We start from the raw sequence: 21,799 nt of genomic DNA on the forward strand, positions 1-21,799 counted from the left end.
GAAACTGAACCGGAGGAAGCCCGACGTCAACTCAGCGTATTAGGGGTCATGGCTGTCGGAGGAACCTAGGAAAGAGTCCGGGCAGGGACAGATCCAGTCTCCGGGGTCCGCCCTCCTCTCCTGTAAGGAGAGGGCCCTTGGTGGAAGAGTCCCAGAGAGACCCGCAGAATTGGCGAGTTGGCGTGGCTGTTGGTTTGTAATCTCGACCCCATTTATTTAGCTTCCTGGAGGTCTGGGGACTTAGTTGATCCACTGAGTTAAGGAGGCGGGTCACGCTTCCTAGAAAGTTGGATTCAAAGTCCTCAGGTAGTCTAGACGCTACTGGGCCCCCGTCTGAGTATACCCTCTCCCTGTCCCCTCTGCTCTCCTGCCCACTCCATTCCATCCCCCCACCCCACCCCTAACTACTCCCAGACCTTCCCACCTTTGAGCCTTTGTGCTGTTCCGCTGTAGAAATTCTACCCTTTGGGAAAGGCTTCGACCTGCCCAGGCTTGTAGCTCTCGGAGCAGCAATTTGCCCATCTATCTTAGCATTTGCCAGTATTTACCATTGGTACCTTTAACTCACTCGGCCACTCAGCCTTTGGGGGAACATTTATTGAGTGCCTACTATGTGCCAAGGGGAACCAATGTTGAATATAAACATGGGATTCCTGTTTTCAGGGAGCTTACAGTCTGGTGGGGAAGGCAGAGAATAGTCAAATAATCACATTAAAAACCAACACATTAGAGAAGAGCCTGGCACCCTGTTGGCCTTTTGCTGGTATCCGGTGCATAAATACATCTGTCTTCAATGCTATGAAAGAGAAAACGGGATGTGGTGTACAAGCAGGAATTAACAGGTGAGTGGGGGAGGAAGAGCATTCCAGATGTGCTAAGTCCCTGTCATAGGAAGCCATGTGGCTGAGAGAAGAACACAGAGGCCAATGTAACTGGAGCAGAGAGACAGGGAACACAGTTCAGAGTAAGGCTGAAGAGACAGACAGGCCAGGCCAGCAAAGCCTTTAAGGCCTTGGACAATTTTGACTGTAGCCCAAGAGCCATGGGCCACCAATGGAGACTTTCAGACAGAGGTAACCTAACCAGCTTGTATTTTGAGCAGCTGATTGGAGGGAGGACCAGATGAATGCAGGGATGCCAGTCAGGCTATTTCTAGAGTTAACTGGGTTTGGGCTGCCTCTCCATTATAGTGAGTGCCCCAAGTCAGGATCAGTGCCTGGTACCCCTTTGAAACCACACACACACACACACACACACATACAAACACACACCCCTATACACACACGCGCACAGAGCCTAGGCCAGGAGTGCACAGAAAAGTTACCCAATATACATTTTTTACATTGATTTGAAATCAGTTATCCAGCAACACTGAACCCAGCAGTTTATGTACACAGGGCCCTGGGGGCCTTGGGAAGCACTGGGTTGGGGAAAAGGAACACAGACTTCTTGCTGACTGTGTTCCCATGATAGAACCTGGGAGCCAGGCTCCCATCTCCTCTCCATTCACTTCTTCTATTAAACATGTTCATATTCACGGCTGGCCAGTCCCCTCCCTGCTCCTGGCAGGGTACAGTGGGCTCTGTCCTCAGCCTCAAGCAGCAAAGAACAGGTACGCTGACTTCTGCACACCCTCTCGGCTCCTCAGCGGTCCTGGCGCCGAACTGGGGGTGAGGGGGGGTGCCGAACTGGAGGCAAGTCGTAGTGTACAGGGATGTGGCTGTTCTTGGGGGAGTCATAGTGTCCAGGAGGCAGGCCCGGGGGCAGTGGGGGCTGGGACCCCACAGAGTCTCGGTCTGGAGACAGAGAGGGGAGACGACAGAGAGGCGGAGGTGACTCCTCCCCTCCCACCACCCTCCTCCCCTCTCCAGCAGCTCCTGCCCAAAGCCGATGAATGGTGCCTGGCTATCCGCAGCTCCTCAGCTGCCAGTCGGGGAGGCCACCTCAACCTGCCCACCTCACAAGATAGGAAGACACTCTGTCACCTGCCTTGTTCCCAGCTTTTCTGGGTATCAAGTTTACAACTCAGGTGATGTAAAACCCCCATTTCAAATCCTTAGCGCTGTGAGGTGGGTGCCGCCACCTACAGGCTCTAAGAGGCAGTATGACTTCCCAAACATCACCCTTGGTTTGAGCGTAAGTCTGAGCCCCAAAGAAGGCTTTCCTAATAGCTCAGTGGTAAAGAATCTACCTGCCAATGCAGGAGATGTGGGTTCTATCCCTGGGTGGGGAAGATCCCCTAGAGAAGGAAATGACAACCCACTCCAGTATTCTTCCCTGGGAAATCCCATGGACGGAGGAGCCTGGTGGGTACAGTCCACATGCTTGCAGAGTCGGACACGACTTAGCGACTAAACAACAACTGATGCCAAAGACCTTGCTCTTGCTGCCACTTCATGCCACCTCTACACTCTTGTCCCGTCCCTTCTCTCTGCCCTCGTCCCTGTTCTCTCTGCTCCAGTGGAAAAGGAGGGCTCACCATGGACCAGAGGGCTGGGCTGCTCATAGGTACCACTGTCTCTCTGTGGCTGGGGGTGTCGCCGCCTCTGGCTGTCGGGGAGCTGAGGAAGCTGCCTGGGGGGAGACCCTGAGGAAGGGCCTTTCATCTCCACGTAGCTGCTCTCCCGGGGGCTCCCTAGCAGGCTGGGCAGGTCCCGGATGGTGGCATAGGGGTTTTCACTGCTCAGGGAAGCCATGCTGGCCCCCAGCTCCTCTTCAGAGATGGGTCCTAAAGATGGGGGAAAAAAGTCAGGCTCAGTGGAGGCACTGGCGCCTAAACCCCAGGGCAGCCCCCTCCCACCCCCACCCCTGTGCGCTCACCTTTACTGTAGAATGGGCCGGGGCCATTACTGTTGCTGTAGCTACAGCTGTAGCTTCGGTCCAGGCGGCTGCTACCTAACAAGGAGAAAGCAACCCGCAATCAGGCCCCTGGGCCCCACCCCAGGGTCCCCACCCCAGGGTCCCCTCCTCTAGAACTGGGGCCTGGAACCCCTTCTACAGACGTGTGCACTCAGATGGAGCTGGATGCTGGGCTGCATACGTCCACCTTCACCACAGGCCTTGGCCCCCAGGCTTCTACCTCTGTCCAGAGGCCCTGGCGGGGGCTCCCGGCGGTGCTTCCAGTCTGCAGGTAGCGTGGCATGGTTATCAAGTCCGTGGGCTCCACCTGGTCGCTCAGAGGCCTGGAGGCTGGCAAAGAGCTGACTGCCTGGAACCTGGCAGGGGAGGAGGGGTGGGACAGGAACACGCAGAGCTAGAACTCTCCGGAGGCCCGGAGCTGCACCCACCAGGCACCCACCGTGCACACCCACCCCTAGCACCGACCTTCTTAGCGGGTGGGGGGTTCGGTGAGCACTGTGATAGGGTGTGGTAGCTGGGGTTGGAGTAGTAGTGACTGTAGCTCGGAGGGACATCTGCACAAACAGACACAGGTGCGGGGTGGCCTGCCAGGTCAGACACAGGCCTGGGCCCAAGACAGCCATTCTGTCCCAGGAGATCCGCAGTCGGCCTCGCTGACCTCCCTTCCTCTCTCCAGCTCCCCGCTTCCCATCTCCTAGGTCCAGGGAGGGATGCAGAAGCCCCGCATCCCACCTGCCCTGTGCCGAAGAGTCAGCGCGCACGTGAGTCCTACCCCGGGCCAGCTCACCTGGCATGACATACTCAGAGCCGTCCAGTCGTCCGCTGCTGTAGCCCACTGCCAGGTGCTGATGCTCCTTGCCCTTTTGCCAGTGACGGTAGCCAATGAACAGCGCCACCAGGGCCACCACCAGGGACCCCAGCACTGCGATGCCAATCACTGCCCCAAGCGAGTTATAGGCCACCGGAGGGGTGGGCATCATGGTGATCGGCTCCTGGCTTCCTGTGTGGGATGGAGTGGTTGCTCAGGACATTGTCTTGGCCCTGTTGGTGAGCTTGGGATGCATGGATGGGAGAGGCCCCAGTAGGAAGGCAGGGTGATACGAGAGTACCACTTAGCGGAGACCTGGACAGGTACCTATGTCCTAGTTCCCTGGGGACAGTGCAGAGGCAGGGGCTAGATGAGAACTCACCGATCCTGCAGGGGGCACCACTGTGCCCTGGAGGACACACACAGGCCCCAGTCTCCGGGTGGCACCTCTCTCCAGGACCGCACTGGCACGGTTGGGAGCAGTTGGCACCAAACATCCCTGGAGAACAGCCTGGGAGAAAGTGGAAGAGGAGATCAGAGGGGCAAGGGAATGGCAGTCCCCTCCTTGGGCTAGGGCTGGCGGTCGGGGCATGGAGTTGCCCTTCTGTTGGTACCTTCCAAGCAGAGATGTCCGGTCCAGCCTGGGGGACAGGAACAGCTCCCATCCTGGGGGTGGCAGGTCCCACCATGGCGACACTGGCAGAGCTGGGCACAGTTGGCTCCCCAGTGTCCCAAAGGGCATGCTGCAGGAGACAAGGTTGGAGCCTGTCTGGCGGGCAGGGCCAGCGTCTCCTGGGTGAATTCTCAGTCCCCAGCGTCACTGAAGCCTTCCACTCAGCTTTGGTCTCCCCAGAGACACCAAGGCTTCGAACGGTATCTACACACTGATGACTCATCTGCAGCCGTGTCTCTAGCCTGAATTTCAGATCCACGTGCCCAGCTGCCTGCCTAACCTCTGCACCTGCCTGTCTAACAGCCTTTCAAAATAATGTGATCAGGGCCAGACAACCAAAGGCTTCCAAACTACCCTACATCACTTAGCTCTGGACTTCTTTTTTTTTTTTTTTTAATATAAAAGAGAAGTAAATGCTCACACTATTCAAGGCATAATTTTTGTGTATATGATACTAGCAGGTAATCTAATAGTAGTTACCAAATTCTATGGAAAAAGTCATCTCCAAGATCAATTCCCTCTACCCTGCCCGTCTTTTTCATGGTAACTGCTTCTCATTTTCCCTTTTCAAAATTTGCTTTATTCAGTTTTTTGGACTAATCTTTTCCATGATGTTCTTCGTATGTTTATGTGGGAAAGAGGCCATTATAAATAAATAAAAAATAAATTGATGATGCAAAAAAAAAAAAGTCCATAACTGAGTTTATGGTTTTCCCATTTTTCCCATGCAGAAGGGCAGGGAACTTTTTTCCCTGACCCGTTCACTGCTGCATCCTGAGCATCTAGGACAATACCCAGCATGTAGGTGATGCCCTATACATATTTGCTTATTGTGTTTACATCAATGGCTGAATCAAGGCGGGTCCAGATCAGGGGAATGGAAGCCTCTCAGTCCTCAGCCCACCCCCTCGGCATGCACTCAGACACACGGGCAACCACGTACGTTGAGAACAGTCAGGGCCGGTCCAGCCAGCCAGGCAGTAGCAGGTCCCATTCGAAGGGTGGCAGGAGGAATGGTTGGCACACTTGCAGGGCACACAGCGTTTGCCGTAGCGGCCAGGCTGACAGGCTGGGGGAAAGGGGCTCGTGGTGACTGGGGGCAGGGGCCAACCCTCAGTCAGCCCTTGACTCCACCCTCTCCCACCGTGTGTAACCAGCCCATAGACTGCAGTCAGCACAGCAGGCCAAGAGGGGTAGAGTGGGAGCTTCTGGCATCTGGCACTGGACTGAAAGGCAGACGGAGAGGAGGGAACCTCACATTTCTGGCAGAAAGGGCCTCGGAATCCGGGTGCACAGATGCAGTTGCCAGTCTTGGGGATGCAGGTGCCCCCGTTCCTGCAGGCACAAGCGTTGCTGCAGTTGGCTCCCCAGAAGCCCTCAGGGCAGGGCTGGTGGCAGCGGGTACCTGTGGGAGGGGTAGGATGAGCCTGGCCTGGGTCCCCTCTCCTCATCCATAAGGATTCTCTGCACACGTGTCCTGTGGGATACATCCCCCCAACTCCACGGTAAGCCTGGGGCCTGCCCACCATAATGCTCACCTGTCCACCCCGCCTGGCACTGGCAGTGTCCGTGAACAGGATCGCAGCCGTCAGCATGGTCACAGTCACAGCGACTGGCACAGCCTTCACCAAACTGCCCCTTCTTAGAAAGGGAGTGTGGGGTAGGACAGGCCAGTAAGCTGGGGGATGTGGTGCCCTCCCCTCCACCCAGGCAGGCAGGCTGTTGCGCACTTACTGGGCAGGGGAGCTGGCAGTTGGTCCCATGCCACCCAGGGGTACAGGTACAGGCTCCAGTCTGGGGACTGCAGGCTGCCTCATGGGCACACTGGCAGCTGGCATTGCAACCGAAGCCCCAAGTTCCAGGCGGGCAGGGCACAGAGCAGTTACCACGCTGCCAACCTGGAAGAGGGACTTGTAGGTAGGCATGGGGACCCAGCTGCCCTCCTGAGCAAGCACACACTGGGCAATGACTGTGCCAGACTCTGAGCTACCAGCATGGGGTGGGGATGGGGGTGCTCACGGCCCCATAGGAGACCAGCATGTGAATCGTTGGATGTTGGACAGAAGGCTGAATGACCGTCGGGGATGCACCACCCCCTTCTGGGTCTTGGTTGCCTATTCTGCCAAAAGAAGGGGATTGGCAGCAAACCCAAATGCTTACTGAGGCCCCATTAAGTAACTAAATGTGTTATCCACGTCATGTATAAGACAACAGGGAGGAGTGGGGACTGGTGACTGGGACATTTGTTAAATATGATGGAGAGCTAGTGAAACAAAACGTGTTTAACTAGCCCTAAAGACTGCCAACGGGCCACCCCTGGTAGATCTCCTGGCACCGGCATTCTGTGATTCTGGATGACTGAGGATGAGGAATGTTCAGCAAAGAGATGCCTCTGGCCTGGGCCTTTAAGGACAATTGGGATTTTTGTGGTTGAAACAAAAGCAAAGTGGATATTCCAGGAAGGAAGTAGCCTGGCTACTTTCCCGCCGTCCAGCTGCTGCCCAGTGATTCCGCCCCTATCCTGCAGCCTCTCCCCAACCCTTGGCCTGCCCCTGCACTTGGACTCTCCCTTCTTCCCATGGCCCCGCCCCCAAATCGTCCTTCCAGGAGACCCCAACCCAGTACCTTCCTTGCAGACGCAGGTGCCATCGATGGGCGAGCAGGCAATGGCATTTTCGCAGGAGCAGCGTTGCGAGCAGTTGACTCCGTAGGTGTCAGGGGGGCAGAGGCTAGCGCAGTGCGGTCCCTGAAAGTGGGGGGTGGGTGGGCGCACTCATGAGAGGGGCGGGCGGACTCCCTGAGCCTCTTCCGCACCTCCCTCGCGGTGGGGCTCGCCTCACCGTGTAGCCGGGCGCGCACCGGCAGAGGCCGCTGTCGGGCTGGCAGACGCCGCCGTGAAGGCAGAGGCAGTGCTCCTGGCAGCCCGGCCCGTGCGTGTCCTGCGGGCAGCTCTCGTTGCAGTGGAGGCCCGCCCAGCCCGGCAGGCACGAGCACTCCCCGCTCATCGGGTGGCAGCTGCGGGCGGAGACGCGGGCGCGGGGCGGTCTGACCCGGGGTCCGCAGGCCGACCTCCCCCCGCCCCACGCCCGCCTCCGCGTGGTGGGAGCCGAGCATCGCGGGGTGGAGAGGGTAATCAGGGAGGCTCCGCGCCGTTCCGAGGGCGGTCCCCAACACCCCCGTCCCCGAGGCCCCGCCCGGTTCCCCTCTGCCACATCTGTGTCCCGCCCCCGCCCAGGATATGCCCCCGGTGCTTTTCGTGACTCCGGTGGCTTCAGCACTGAAGGCCTCTCCCACTGGCCTCCTGACCCCTTGACCACAGCGTCCCACGGCCTACCTGAGGCTGTGTTCCGGGTCGCAGGTGCAGGGCACCTGGCAGCTGAGGCCATAGAGGCCGTCGGGGCAGAGGCGCTCGGCGCAGCGGTCCCCGGTGAAGCCGTGTTCGCACAGACACGCGCCGTTGGCCGGGAAACAGCGGGCGCCCGGGGCGCAGTCACACGTCTCAGCACAGTCCTGCCCGAAGCGGCCCACGGGGCACTCCTCGCGGCACCTGGGTGCCTCTGGGGAGTGAGCCTGGCAGACGCCGTCCACAGCCGCCCCCGCACCCCTCATGCCCGGGCTAACACCACTCACCGGTCCCCCGTGTATCCCGGAGCACAGCGACACTGCCCGGTGAATCGGTCGCAGAGGCCTCCGTTGTGACAGCGACATTCCTGGGAGCAGTTGGGTCCATGGAAGCCCTCGGGGCAGGGCAGGGAGCAGATGGTGCCCTGTGGGGGCTGAGAGGTCAAGAGAGCCCCAGGAGCCCAGCCTCCTCCCCATGGTCAAGGACCCACCAATACCCTATACCGGCAAACACTCAAACCTCTCCAGGGCCCCCACAGCCTACCCTCCTCACACACATCCCCCTCAGAAGCCCTGGAGAATTCATACCCACAGGCCCCACCCTTCATACCGTCCATCCAGGTGGGCAGCTGCAGGAATCCTGGGAGGCCTGGAAGACTCCCCCATTTTGGCAAGGCGGAGTGCTGGGGCAGGAGAAGCCAACACTACTGGGTGAACAGGACACCTCGCAGCTGTTGAGCAGAGGGGGTGAGGTCAGTCTGTAAACAAGCAGTACCTACGGAATTCCCCCTTTGCCTCCCAGGCCCTCCGGACCCCAGGGTTCAGTGAGCCACACCCACCCGTCCCCGTGGTGTCTCATCCCCCTTCCCTGTTGGGCCGGGCAGGGATCAAAAGTTTCCAGGACTGGAAATGGCAGGGACACACAGCCCCATCAAGTGGGACAGAGTGAAGAGCCCATGGGTGGTCTGTCTGCTCTCCACAGCCCTCCACTCCACCTTTGCTCATGCTGGTCTCTCTCTGGGGGGAACATCTCTGCCTGCCATAGTTTTCATCCCAAGGGCTCAACCCTGGAGCTCCTCCATGAAGCTGGATCTTTGATCTCCAACTAGAGGGATGATGTCCCTCCTGTGACTCCCCAGCGCCCCCTGCACCCTGCTGTGCAATAGGCTCTCTGTGACTGTCTCAGCCCTACTTGGGGACATACTTTCACTCACACACTGGCTCATGTTATCTTCACAGCAACCCTTTGATATGGACAACACTGCTCCCATTTCATAGAATACAATCTCGTGAAGAGACAGTAATGCGTTCAAGGTTGCTCCACCAGGGAACAGCAAAGCTGGGACCAGGATCTTGGCCCCTTGGTTGCATCCCCAAACTGAGGATCCTGAGTCCCCTGCTGTCCCCGTATGTGCCCGTGCATCCGGGTCTGCGATCCCGTTAAGTGTGCGTTCCTCCCGTTACATACGTGGGCCCGGTTCTCTCTGGGGGGCAGAGGCAGGCTCCGGTCTGGGGGTTACAGGGCGCCCCATGGCACTGGCAGCTGAACTGGCAGGCAGGGCCATAGAGGCCAGGGGAGCAGGGCTGAAGGCAGTGTGGGGGCTGCAGGCCAGAGGGACAGGAACATGCCCCACTCTTGGGGTCACAGGAGCTGCTGTTGCCGCAGTTGCAGGGCTTGTCACACTTCGGCCCCCACACTCCTGGGGCACAAGCTGGGGGATGAGAGGGGGGAAGGAGGTCACCAGGGGTCTTGCCCCTCCCCCGCTCCAGTTAGTTCCTATCTCTGTCTCCTGATCCCCACACATGCTGCCATGCCTGGCTTTGGCCCATCCACTGCACCACACCCCCAGAAGAGGCAGCTGGCTGCAGTGGGACCCTGCTGGGTGGTTGCCCTGGAGTCCTAAGCACCTGTGCCCTGGTAGGGAGGGTATGCCTCCTTGGAGGCACAAAAGGACTTGCCCTGCAGTCACCAGCCACTCACCACTGGAGCAGTCGTCACCCCGCCAGTCTTGCACACATTGGCACTGATTGGGTGCCACACAGCGGCCATGGACACACTCCTGAGCACAAAGCGCTGGGGCAGAGATGGGGGTTGGGAGTGAGAAGATGCTTCCATTCCTGCCCTACTCACCTTTTATCCTCTGAAGCCCAACCCCAGCTTCCTCCCATACCGGGGACCTGGAGTTAGCCTGCCAAGCAGCATTTCAGCCTCTCAAGACACAGAAAGACTGAGAGTAAGCAACTCAGGTCAGAGCATGTCAAGACCTCAGGATTCTGGGCTCCCCAGCTCCTTTCTGTGAACTTCTCAAAGCACCTTGCTGGGAAATGAGGGTGGGGGTGAGGTTCCTCACATAGGAATCAGATATGGATGCTGTCCAGAGAGGGGCTGGGGTGCTCAGGCTGGGTAGGAGTCTCTGTAGGGGGTTGGTGATGGTCCAAGCTGAGGAAAGGGGAGACAGAGCGAGCAGGCTCCACTCCGGAGATTTCAGGGTGCCGGGGACAGGGGACAGGAGAGACTGGACAGCGACAAGTCAAAACAGATAGGGACAGGCAGAGTCAGAGAGAGAAGCAGACGCCAAGCCCAGGGACAAAGAGACCCAGGCGGCCCCAAGACAGAGCTGCAGAGCCAGAGACAGCCGACGGACTTGGAAAGAGGGAGTGGGAGAGACCTGGGGTCAACTAGAGACAGAGGTTTGAAGTGGCAGCTTTGTCCTTCGAGACAGACAGGGCCGGGGAGGCGGAGGGCAGGGGAGTAGCCCCCCTGGACTCACGGACACAGGCCCCGCGGCTCTCATAGAAGCCCCGGCAGCACTGCAGCCGCATCCGGTGCTCCGTCTTCACCACTTGGCGGTACACGGTCCGGTAGACAACACTGGGGAGATCCAGAGCTGGCCCTCAGTCTCCCCTGCAGAGGCCCCGGCTTCCACCCCGCCCCAGTGTGGCCCTGGCAGGGCCTGGGCCGCCTCCCAGCACTCTACACTGGGGGAGCAGAGGAAGAACACTCTCTCTTTGCTCCCCGCCCAGCCACACACCCACACAACACACCACACCTGCCCACGGAGGGGACAGGCACTCACGTGGGCCGGGGGCAGGTGTGCGGGCTCTCCCAGGGCCGGCTGCAGGGCTCCGAGGGGAGCAGGCTGAAGGGGCGGGAGAGCGACTCCTTGGTAGTGGTGGTGAAACTGCAAGGCAGGGATCAGCGTCGGGCCCAGGGCAGGGAGAGCCTGAGCCGGCACCCCGGTGGCAGGGGTGTGGGGGCTGGGCCACAGTGCGAAATATTCAGATTTGCTCCTCCAAGCCGAGGGTGGAGCCCCATCCTGTCCTCCTTCGATCTAGAGGGATCCTCCCTGAGTTGGAATATTCCTGGGAATATGCCATTCCAGCCTTCCATTCTCCACCCCTGCCCCCTGGCCTCCTTCTCCCTATATGGGGAGATTGAGCCAGAATTGACTTCTGGGCCCAGAGGATGGACATAGGCTGAAGCACTTCTGGCCAAATCTGACCTTGTTCCCCAACCCCGTCCCCTTTGCTCTCCCTGAGCGAGACCCTCTGCTTGCCCCATAGTGAATAGTTCCTCCCCTGTGTTTTGTCCTGCAGCCAGCCTCACACAGGGGCCAAGGAACCGGGATAAAGAGAGGACAGGGTCAGAGCTGAGATGGAGAATGAAACGATCAAGATGGGGATGGAGTCAGAGCATCCCGCTGAGGGGGTAGAGGTACTAGACGAAGAAATAGGAAGGAGGTGAGGCTGGAGAGAGGGAGGCGATGAGGAAAGAGGAGCCCCAGGGAGGAGAATAAAGAGCAGGGGGCTTGGGGCCCTCGAGGTGCAGCAGGGGCCCTCTCTCACCTTTCCCAGAAGCTGCAGGTGTTGGGGTCCTTAGGGTTGAGGGTGGCAGCCAGCCCCAGCTCCAGGGCGAGGAGAAGGAGGGCTCGCAGGGGTGGTGACATTGCAGGGCCCTGTGACAGGGCCAGGCGCAGAGCAGGTGAGAGGCACTGTAGCCACAGATCTGGAGGAGCAAGTCTCTGCAGAGACAGAGCCAGGCTGAGAGCAGAGATGAGGCTGCTGCCTCTGGTCCTCTGAGCCCTGCTCCCCGGGCTCCAGCTCTTTTTCCTGACCGCGTGGAGCACTGCCACGCTTCTGAGTCTTTCTCACGTGGTTTCCTCTGTCTGGACATCCTCCTCTCATTCTTCACCTTGAGCACTCACCTTTCAAGGTCTAGCCCGAGTATCACCCTCTTTCTTTGCCCTGCTCCTAGGCTTCCACTGGCAGACAGCCCCCACCCATTCTTTCAGGGACCCCCCAGCACCATTCCCCACAATACTGCTGTTCTAGTGCCTGTTCCCTGACCATGACTTCTGGAGGCAGGGACCTGTGCGTGAATTCCCAGCCCCTAGCCCAGCCCCTACCCAGGGTACCTGGATATTGTACCAAGGTTCCCCTGGTGGCTCAGACAGTAAAGAATCCCCCAGCAATGCGGGAGACCTGGGTTCAATCCCTGGGTTGGGAAGATCCCTTGGAGAAGGGCATGGCAACGCACTCCTGTATTCTTGCCTGGAGAATCCCCATGGACAGAGGAGCCTGGCAAGCCATGGTCCAGGGGGTCGCAGAGTCAGACACGACTGAGCAACTAAGCACAACACAGTGAAATAGGAGCCGATGAAGGGAAGTTACAAGAGAAGCCGGCCTGGGCTCAGTTAGGGAAAGAACTTTCCAACAGTTGAAGCAGTTCTGTGACAGAATCAGCAGCCTCGCGTGGTGAACTCCCCTGAAGGTAGGCAGGCAGAGGCCAAACCACCATCCCCCCCAGTTTTGGGGCTTCCAGCAGTTAGGGCCTTCCTACTGGGGAGGAGTAGGATGGGTCCCAGTGACCCTGGAAAAGGCCGCTCCCTCCACTGGTGCACGGGCACAGCTCCTACTGCCTCCTGAGAACCAATGGTGACTTCTCTTCCCAACTTCTTCATCAGTGCTGTCACATTAGTAGTTTGAAACCAAGCACGGGGGGATTATTTACACCACAGAAATCGGCAAACACCACAAAGTGGAGCCAGCACCCCTCCCCACCAGAGCCGGTTGTTAAAGCCATGCCAGCACACCCCTGCACCCAACTCCAGGCACTGTCACCGAGGAGGTCCCCAACCTGACCTCAGCCTTGAGAAGCCCCCAGCTCCCTCTGACCACCCACCCGCCATCTGGAAGTGGGCTCCTCCCCCTCTCCTCCACGCCTGGCCTCACCCGGGGGGCGGGAAGCAGCTCAGGACCTCAGAGGAGTCTGTTCTGACTCCTGAGCTCAAGCCCCTTGAGCAGCCACCCCCGCCACTGGTTTCAGATTCTCTGTTCAGTGTTCCTAAAACTTGCCCTGGCTCCCTCCTCTACAGCTCCCTGAGGCACCCACATCTGCTTATAATTTTCCCAGGAAGAGAGAAAGGTCATGGTAGCTGGCCCCTTCCCCCTGAGTATCTCTGGAATGCCTGCTGCGGCCCTGCCCCAGGCCCCCCACCCACACACTCTCAGCTCCCATCAAGGCAGCCTCCTAGGGATGCTCCCCACCATGCGTTCTGCCCCACCAGTAAACCCTCCAGCGGTCTGCTCACCACCCTCTCAGCTACAGGGCTGGCCCACCTCTCTTCCCCAGGTTTCCTCATCCCACCCCCTCCAGTCTTGCAGAGCTGTAAGGCCCTCCCAGGACTCTGGTTAGGGGCCCCATCACAGCTCCCCCAGGGCAGATCTCCCACCTCCAGTCCTCTCTGTGCTCTTCCCGGCCACCCTCAGTCCCCAAGTAACTCACCAGGCCTCTATGGCATCCTGGGGCCTGAGAAACTCAGGTGAGCCAGGGACAGGGTGTCACGGTCCTCAGGCCCCAGGGCCTGGGGGCATCCACAGAGGATCCTGGGGGTCCCGGTGCTCAGGATATGGAGCCTGAAAACAGGAAATAGAGCCCAGCTAGAATGTGTATGGTGGGGGAGGCAGGGGGGAGCATGATCGTGGGCTGAGCACGTAGGGTGGCTCCATCCTCCCACCACCCTGAACTCGGAAGGGAGGATGGGGAGAGGTAGGGGGAGGGCCAGAAGCCGCCTTCCCAGTCCACTCTGAGGAGGGAGGGGCCCAGCCTGGCCTCAGAGAGCCAGGCTGAAGTCAGGAGTGTCTCTCAGGTGACCCCCACAGTCTGGCCCCCCACCCACACAGCCCCCTAGCTCCCTCCCCAACAGATTTGGCTCCTCCTCCCAAGGTTCCAAAACTACACCAGCTCTCCTCTGGCCACCTCCCCAGCCCCCCTGTCTGGTCCCAGCAAGCCCGGGGACAGGACCCCGAACCTTCCATCCAGCTCCCCCTGTTCACCTGTCAGTTGGTCCACACTCCCCTCTTCCTGGAGCCTGGCCTGGGGTCCCGTCCTCCAACAGGAGCCCAGTCTGCCTGGATGGAGGGTCATCACCATTGTTCCTGGGTGAGCCTCATCTCCAGCCATTCAGGGACCCCCTACTTCACCCCCAGGCTTCCCATGGTCTGGATCCGTTTCCAGAGCTCAAGGCTGCAGTGAGGTGGACAAGACCTGCAGCACGAAGGCCCCAGAAGGTGGAGCGGGGTGGGGGCTGCCCTCCCAGAGAAAGTCCTTCATCTACATCAGCCCCCTCCCACCGGCCACCTCCTCTTAACCAACTTCCAGAGGAAACTGTTTAGTCGCTAAGTCATGTCTGACTCTTGGGACCCCACGGACCATAGCCCACCAGGCTCCTCTGTCCATGGGATTTCCAGGCAAGAGTACTGGAGTGGGTTGCCATTTCCTTTTCCAGGGGATCTTCTCCCGCATTGCAGGCAGATTCTTTACCGACTGAGCCACCAGGGAAGCATGAGGGGGGCTTAACCTTAACCCTAGGGGGTTGACTCTAATAACTAGAGGGGTGGGGTGATGCCCTTTTCCCAAAGGGCCTCAGGGCAGGACTGGAGTGTGGAGGAGGCCCCAGCTGGTCAGTGGCGGGGCTGGAAGCCAGGGTGGGGGGGGTGAGATCAGTGGGTGGTCTGCAGGGAGGGGAGATAGGATGGGGATTCTGGCAGGGAGGGGCAGGGTTTGGGCTCACCAGCCTCAGCCCTTGAGGAGGGAACACAGGCCAGACCAGGAGCCCCCGCCAGGCACCCTAGGCTTGTCTACATCTGAGCCTTTGTCGCTGAGGGGCTGGGGAACCTGAGACCCCGGCCACCATCCCCCAGCACCTCCAAGCCCAGCAGCACTGGGGTCCATGTGCCCCTTCAAGGGGTTTAAATCAGACAACTACCGGCTTCCCATCTGAGCCCAGGGCCCACACTGCAGGCTCCCTTCTTCTTCCCATACAGATAACCTCCCCCTCCGCCCCCTTTCTCCACTTCACCTCTGGACTGAGGGACCCACACACCTTTCCTCACAACTGGAATACCAATGTGACCCCATGTATCATTTACCATGTTGGCACAAGCAGTGAGCTGAACAGTTTATATGGAGGCTACAGACCATAGGGTCACAAAGAGTCGGACACAACTGAAGCGACTTATCACACATGCAACCCATGGTGGTAGCTATTATTATTCACCTTACAGATGAGGAGACAGGCAAGGACAGGGTAAGTCCCCTGCCCAAGGCCACATGGACAGCAATGTCAGAGCTGGGATCCAAATCCAGACCAGCAGAGCCCTCCCCCTGCAGTTCCAGTCTCTCCCGAGCCCAGGCCGGAATCCCAGGGGCTTTGCATCTCTTTTTAATAGCCTTGATTATGGCGAGGGGGTGCCTGGCAGGGGTTGGACAGGGGAAGGGGATGGGGCGGGGGGAGTGGGCTGCCACAAGAACAAGAACTCGATCAGAGGCGTGGGAACCAGGATGTGTTTACAGTCAAGAATGAGCTGACATTTCTCTCTCCTCCACCTCGAGATGCAAAGCAGCTGGGCTCCTGGCCAGGCCTCCCAGTCCCCAGTCCCGCCTGCGAGGGCCCCCCAGCATCCCTGCCCTCTCAGCCTCCAGGCCCACGCAGGGCCCAACCCAGCTTGTCCTCCCCTGCTCTTCTGTTTAGCCTGATCCCCTCTGGTGGGGAGCCCTTCCTCCCTCACTGTGTTCCAGCCTCTGCTGGAAGGAGGGCCATGGGTCTGAGGCCTCTGGGAAGGGAGTGGAGCTCCTGGTGGACCGGAGATGGTCCATTTCTACAGAAGGCAGAGAGCAAGAGTGGGGCTGATGGAAGTGAGACAGCAGGAGGGACTTCCCCACCAGCTCCCTTCCGGCTGCTCTTCTCTGGGAGGTGGTGCAGCAAAAGATGCCCTCTGAACTCTGCAGCCCGCGTCACTCCTGTTCAAACCTGGGTTTGAATCCCAGCTCTCAGTTCCCTCATCTCTAAAATGGGGAGGGTAATAGTACTTCTCTTCATAGGGTTATTGTGCAGAGTCATAAATGAGTTAACACAGACAAAGAGCTTAGAGAACTACATAAGAAGCCCAATGAATAGCCACGGTTTGCTATAGCGTCCTTAGACCCAGTCTTCCTGCACCCAGAGTGGCCCCTTCCCCACTCCACTTGGCACTGTCATACTCTTTGAGTATAAATTCCAGGAAAAACTGTTTCTCTTTTTTTATCTCTTTTTGCTGAAGAACCCCTAGGATGATCCGGGAATGGGAATGGGGCCTTAGATGCTGACAAAGAGAAAGGATGTGGGGAGGGGAGGGGATCACACTTCCCCCGAGAACCTTATCCCTCAGAATGACGGGCTGCCCGCCAGGTACATCTACAAGCCAAAGGCGGTTGATGAGGCAGGACGCCTGAGTTCTGTTTCTCTCCGCCCCAGCTCTCAGCTTGAGCACCAGCTCCAGCTCTTTTTCTTGGCTCCACTGCCCACCCCCCCACCTCCTCTCTTCTCTGCTCTCTCTTCCCCTTTCCCATTTTGGAGACCAAAATTTCTAGTACTCACAAGCTGTACGACCTCAGGCACATCACTCGAGCCCTGTGAGCCTCCATTTCCTCATCTGTAAAATGGGAGAACAGCCCTGCATCTCCCAGACTTCAGTGGGAGTTGGAACTGCTGATTCCAATAACCATCCTAGAACAGAGCCTCAGGCCACAGGCTGCTCAGTGGACGATGCAAGAACAGAATCCCCCAAGTTCTGGCTCTCTGCCTCTTTCTTTTTGTCTTTTCTTCATCAGAAACCCTCCGCTTTCTGTTGTTTTCTCTTTCTCCGTCCCTTTCTTGGTCTCCTTCTGCCTCTCTCCTTCCTTTTCTGTATCAAAGCTGCCATGTACAGTCGTGTAGTGTGTTCACTGCGCTAGGGAATCTGCCTTCAGGTATGGAGTGGAGGCTGACGCCAGCCACGACCCACATACTGAGCCCTCGTGTCTCAGCACGGTGGCTCACCCTCACCCTGTGGCTCTCTTGTCTTCCAGGATCTCCCCCTTGTCTGTCTGTTCTCTGTGCCCCTTCCTGACCTCTCTTTGCCTTGGAGACAGGATGGCTTGGTCCTTCCCACTCAGCAGAGAGATCCGAGTCCAACGACTTCCATCCCCCCACCACATAGCGATGCCCTCTGAGCCAGCTCTGCCAGCAGCCTAGACTGCTCTGCTCCACGTGCCACTCAGAACACCCGTGTACACACTCCTACACACATGCACAAAGCCCCTCCTACATCCACCCAAGCCAGGCCCCCGGCACGCCAGGCATGTCTGCCGGATGGAGGGACAGGAAGCCTGCGCACTACTCGAGCTCCAAAGGCTGGGCGGGAAGGGAGCAGGGGTGAGGGGCCGGTCTTGTGTTCTCTGTGGCTCAGGAAACAGAAGCTAGAGGGTCCTCAGCCTGACCTGTTTACTCATCAGGAAATAGAGAAACTGCAAGAGTTCTGATTCACCAAACATTCACAACATGCCTGCTGGAGGCTGGAGCCAGTCCAGACCCTCACCATCACCCACAGGTGGAGTGACCGTCACCCCCGTGTCACAGAAGAGACCGGGGAGGGTCTCTGGTAGAAGGACTTGTCCAAGGGCCAACTGATCAGCAGAGGCGCCAGTGGGATTCGAATCTGCTTTAAAGAACAAGGCAGTGGGGGGGTGGGAGGTGACCTCTGGGGTGACCCAGACCAGGGAGTCGCTCCCGCTGCTCATCGCCACCCCCAGATAACCCCAGAAAGTGCACCTCCGCTCTGGCCACTGCCCCTCTCTAACGCCTCTGTGGCTCCCCAGCACCCTGGGAAAGGGCGCCCAGGGCCCACTGGCCAGCCTCTGCTCCTGGGCTCCCATCACACTGGACGTTTCTCTCACCAGATGGCCACCTCTGGCCAGGCATCTCTGGAATATCCAGGTCCTACCCCTCCTTCCAGGCCAGCCTCCTCCAGGAGGCCCCCTCAGTGACTCCACACCTCCGCTGTTCCCCCTTTCCTGGGACCTTCCTCCAGGCTCTTAGCACATTCACCGCTGTGGCCCAATGGAGCCCTGGGTTGTTCCCCAATTATTCCCTGAGGCCAGCTTCAAGCTGGACATGGACCAGTCCCCAGGGGCCCAACACTCCTCAAACTCCAGCCAGAGAGACCAGTGTCCTTCCTCTGGGACCAGGTGGGACTAACCTGGGTCAAGCCAGGAGTTCACAGCCCCTGGAACCCTCAAGTCTGATGACCTGATGAGGTAGTGGGGACCCCATTCTGTGACTGCCAGCTTGTGAGTGAGGCTGGTTTCCCCGCCAGACTGGGACAGCCTCTAATTCCAGTCCTGTCTGAGGCTCTAAGAGTGGCCGGGCTGCCCCCCGAATGTCCCCTCAAGGCTCCCATCCCCTGGTCATTATATTCTTGTTAAGGGCTGTCTTCCCCACTGGAATGGAGCACTGTAGGGTCGGGGCACTTCTCTGCCTGCCTTACCGTCATGTCCCCAGCTCTGGCCAGCACCTACAGGCACACATCCAGGGTGTGTGGCACCCAGTGGGCGGTAACTAAAGATTGTGTGGAGTGGATGGACTGATAGAATCTAAACCCTTTTTGACTTGGGTAAGCCTGACTTTACTTGGTGGGAAAAGGGGGAGAGGGAGAGGCTGCAGCTTGTTCCTGGCTCATCAGACACCAGGGTCTCCTTTCCAGGGCCTTTTAAGACCCAACATTGGTAAGTCCATGGGAGGTGGAGTTCAGAAAGAACTTCCCCACATTACAAAGTGAAAGGCAGCTCCAGACCTGCCCTCCTGAAGGCAGCGGGCAGGAATTCCTTAGGGCTGGCCTCCAAGTTCCTCTGGGATGAGGGCACGGGAGTGCTGGGCACTGAGTCACCTGGAGAGGAGGGGGTGTGCGCTTATCCTGCACTTCCACTCAGGGACCACGCCCACCCCTCACTGTCTATCCACACACCTCCTTCTACACAGAGGAGGGCGCAGATGCTACCATGTGGGGGCGGGCTGGGAGGCCCAGACGGGAGAGACTCAGAAGGCTCCATGGCCCAGAGCCCAGCTGTGTGCCAGAGACCCCCATCTTGCCATGTGTGGGCGCCGTGACACCAGTTACCACCCCTGTACGGTGAGCTGGATCCTTTCTGTTCATTCTCTCAGTAACCCTGGAAAGTAGGTGCTATTATATGGCCTGAATTGTAGATGAAGTAATCCCGCTTTCAGTGCCCAGGGACCAGGTTCAATCCCTCGTTGGGGAACTAAGATCCCACAAGCCATGCAATCCCCTAAAAAACAAATCCCAAAGAGGGTTAAGTAATTTTCCCAAGGGCACACAGCCAGTCAAGGGCAGGGTAGGTATGTGGACCAGGTCCACCAAGCTCCAAAGACAAGGCTGCCCCTGTAGGGCCTGCTCTTCGGTCTTTAGACTCTGTCTCTCCTTCTGTTTCTGCCTTCTCTACCTCCTTCTTGTTCTTTTTCTCAGTCTCTGCTCTGTTTTTCTAAATACGCTGCGTTTTTCCAAATATTTCTGCCTGTGTTTTTTCCATCTGTTGGTCTCTGCTTCCACATTTCTGATGCTCTTTATCTCTGTCTTGTCTTTCTCTCCTTCCCTGTCTCCTCTTGCTCCTCCTGCTAGCTTCTATCTAAGAGGTTAGGTGACTGGACTGGTACCAACACCCTCCCCAGAGCTAGGATGGGCCCCAGGGCCCCTCATGCACCCCGGGAAGGGTCTTTTTCAAGGCTTCCAAGGCTACTCGAAGGATAAGTTCAGAGCGCTGTGGTGGAGGTCCTGCCTGACCCAAGTCCCCTCTCTAGCGACGGGTGTTGGTGGCAGGGAGGTAGACAGCAGCCCAGCGACCAGGTTCCTGAACCGTGGTCGGAGCTGCCTAGAGAGCCAGTTTCCTCTTCTGGGAACGTCTGATAGGGAATGGAAGGGGGGGCAGTGGGTAGTGGAGAAACAGATGCCAACCCTCAGCTTCACCTCCCAGTGAAGACGGAAGACAGAGGGGAGCCTGGGCAAACCAGCTCCTAGGTGGCAGGGAGGGTAGCCCCAAGTGCAATGGCAAGTTTGCTGGGTAGGCTTTGGGAAACTGTAAAAACGGGAGAGACAGCAGCAGGCGACAGATGGCTAGAGAGGGGAGAGCGGTCCCACACCCTGGCCCCGTGTGCCCACCCCAGGGACTATCGCATGGATTGGGATGGGATGGGATTCAGACAGCTCCCTGACCCCGAAGGCCCAGTAAGCTGTAAGGCCAGTAAGCCCAGTAAGGCCAGGGTTGAGAGCTGACCCCTTGCCCAATCCTGCCTGGAACTGGGGTCTGGCTGAGCCTGGGAGCCTGGGAAACTCGGGCCAGCACAAGCTGTTCCCATCCCGGGGGACTAGGGTCACAGCCCAGCCTCGGGAAAGGCCACTCATAAAAGGCCAGAGCAGGACAGCTGAAAGTTCCCTACTAGAGGCTGGAGATGCAGCCCCCTCTGGGACCCCCTCACCCTCCTCCTCCTCACACACGCCAGCCCACAGGGCTTTCTGAGGATCCACATGCCTGAGATCTTTGGCCAACTCCCTACTCCTCAAACCAGCAAAGCTGTGAGCCCCAGGGACCTGCAAACCTAGGTCCCTTCCCTCCATACTCCTCAAACAGTTCTCCTGGTGGGGAGAGGAGGGACCCTGTAATAAACACGGAGCAGGCACAGTTCTAAGCAGGAGACATGTTTTTGCTCTCTAAACCTCACAACAATCCCATAAGGTAGGCACTGTATCTTATCATTCCCCTTTTAGAAATGAGAAACCAAGACACAGGTCCTACAGCTAATAAGGGGACAAGTCGAGATTCGAACCTGGCCAGCCTTGACTTCAACGTGGGTGCTCTTTAACACTAGGCATCCCTTCAGCCAAGAAGAGGGCCTGGTAACTGCTTCTCTCTCCAGACCTCAGAGGGGGCCAGTGGGGTGGTGGCTGCCCCTGGACTCACAAAGTCCCATACAAGGGGCTGGGAAGTGGCCTAATTTGCATGTCATTTACATGCAATTTTATTATGGATGGCAACCCCCAATCCCCTTTGGCCCATCTCCACTGCCCCATCCCCTTCAGGTCTCTGTCCCCCGCCACACACACACTCCACCCAGAGATTCCCCAGGGCAGAGTGGTCGCGGGACCAGGGCGGCGCCATCACTCACCTGCCTCGCGACCTTATTTCTCCGTTTGCCTGGGATGGGGAACGCCCAGGTGGGCCCAGAGGAGGACAGGGCAGGGGTCCCTGCGTGGAGCCCCAGCCCGACTGCGGGAGCGGCTGGGAGGCCGAACGTTGTGGATCGCTGGGCGGGGAGGGGCGCGGAGGGGCGGGGGGCAGGAAAGGGGTGGGAACTCGGGCCCTCGCCAAAGCAGGAAGTTTTGACAAGGAAACCGGGAGCCGGGGGAGGGGAGATCCAGAGTGCCCGGGGAGGGAGGCTGTGTAGGGGTGGGACCACGGAGGCCAAGCGGCGGCGGGGCCGACCTGGCAGCCTGGACCGGGTGCAGAGAGGGGAAGAGCACGGGACAAGAGCAGGGGTCCCGGCCCGAGTCCCTCCTTGGCTCTTCACCAGCTGTGCGGCCAGGGGGTACTCTGCGTCTCGGGCCTCAGCTTTCCTGTCTGTAAAGTGGGGTGGCGGAGGGAAATTAGTGAGATCGTCTACGTCGGGCACTTTCCCAGTGCGGCCGAACAGCTGTTATCTTATTAGAGGCACGACCCGGGGATCGACCGGCGCATCCCAGACTGGGAG

General features: G+C 58.6%; 1 protein-coding gene across 5 annotated transcripts; it reads right to left on the reverse strand.

Moving 5' to 3' along the window:
• Positions 1 to 576: 576 nt before the first annotated feature.
• PEAR1 (platelet endothelial aggregation receptor 1) lies at positions 577 to 21,370 on the reverse strand. Of its 5 annotated transcripts, none has more exons than XM_061403063.1 (25): positions 21,218 to 21,370; positions 14,019 to 14,093; positions 13,468 to 13,598; positions 11,529 to 11,704; positions 10,760 to 10,864; positions 10,454 to 10,554; positions 9,664 to 9,756; positions 9,151 to 9,394; positions 8,293 to 8,413; positions 7,971 to 8,107; positions 7,675 to 7,887; positions 7,181 to 7,355; positions 6,966 to 7,086; positions 6,075 to 6,238; positions 5,879 to 5,981; positions 5,599 to 5,745; positions 5,284 to 5,409; positions 4,282 to 4,410; positions 4,050 to 4,178; positions 3,647 to 3,859; positions 3,325 to 3,413; positions 3,080 to 3,215; positions 2,821 to 2,895; positions 2,480 to 2,728; positions 577 to 1,796 (listed from the first exon to the last, which is right to left on the reverse strand). In XM_061403063.1, the coding sequence occupies exons 4-25, from the start codon at positions 11,627 to 11,629 to the stop codon at positions 1,645 to 1,647; spliced, it is 3,123 nt and encodes a 1,040-aa protein (XP_061259047.1). In that variant the 5' UTR covers positions 11,630 to 11,704; positions 13,468 to 13,598; positions 14,019 to 14,093; positions 21,218 to 21,370; the 3' UTR covers positions 577 to 1,644. The 5 variants fall into 5 exon arrangements, with proteins under 5 accessions (XP_061259047.1, XP_061259053.1, XP_061259021.1 ...); XM_061403069.1 differs by lacking the exon at positions 14,019 to 14,093 and adding an exon at positions 16,601 to 16,655; XM_061403037.1 differs by lacking the exon at positions 14,019 to 14,093.
• Between the last annotated feature and the right edge of the window lie 429 nt (positions 21,371 to 21,799).

This window comes from Bos javanicus, chromosome 3 (assembly GCF_032452875.1).
Source record: "Bos javanicus breed banteng chromosome 3, ARS-OSU_banteng_1.0, whole genome shotgun sequence".
Classification (NCBI taxonomy): domain Eukaryota; kingdom Metazoa; phylum Chordata; class Mammalia; order Artiodactyla; family Bovidae; genus Bos; species Bos javanicus.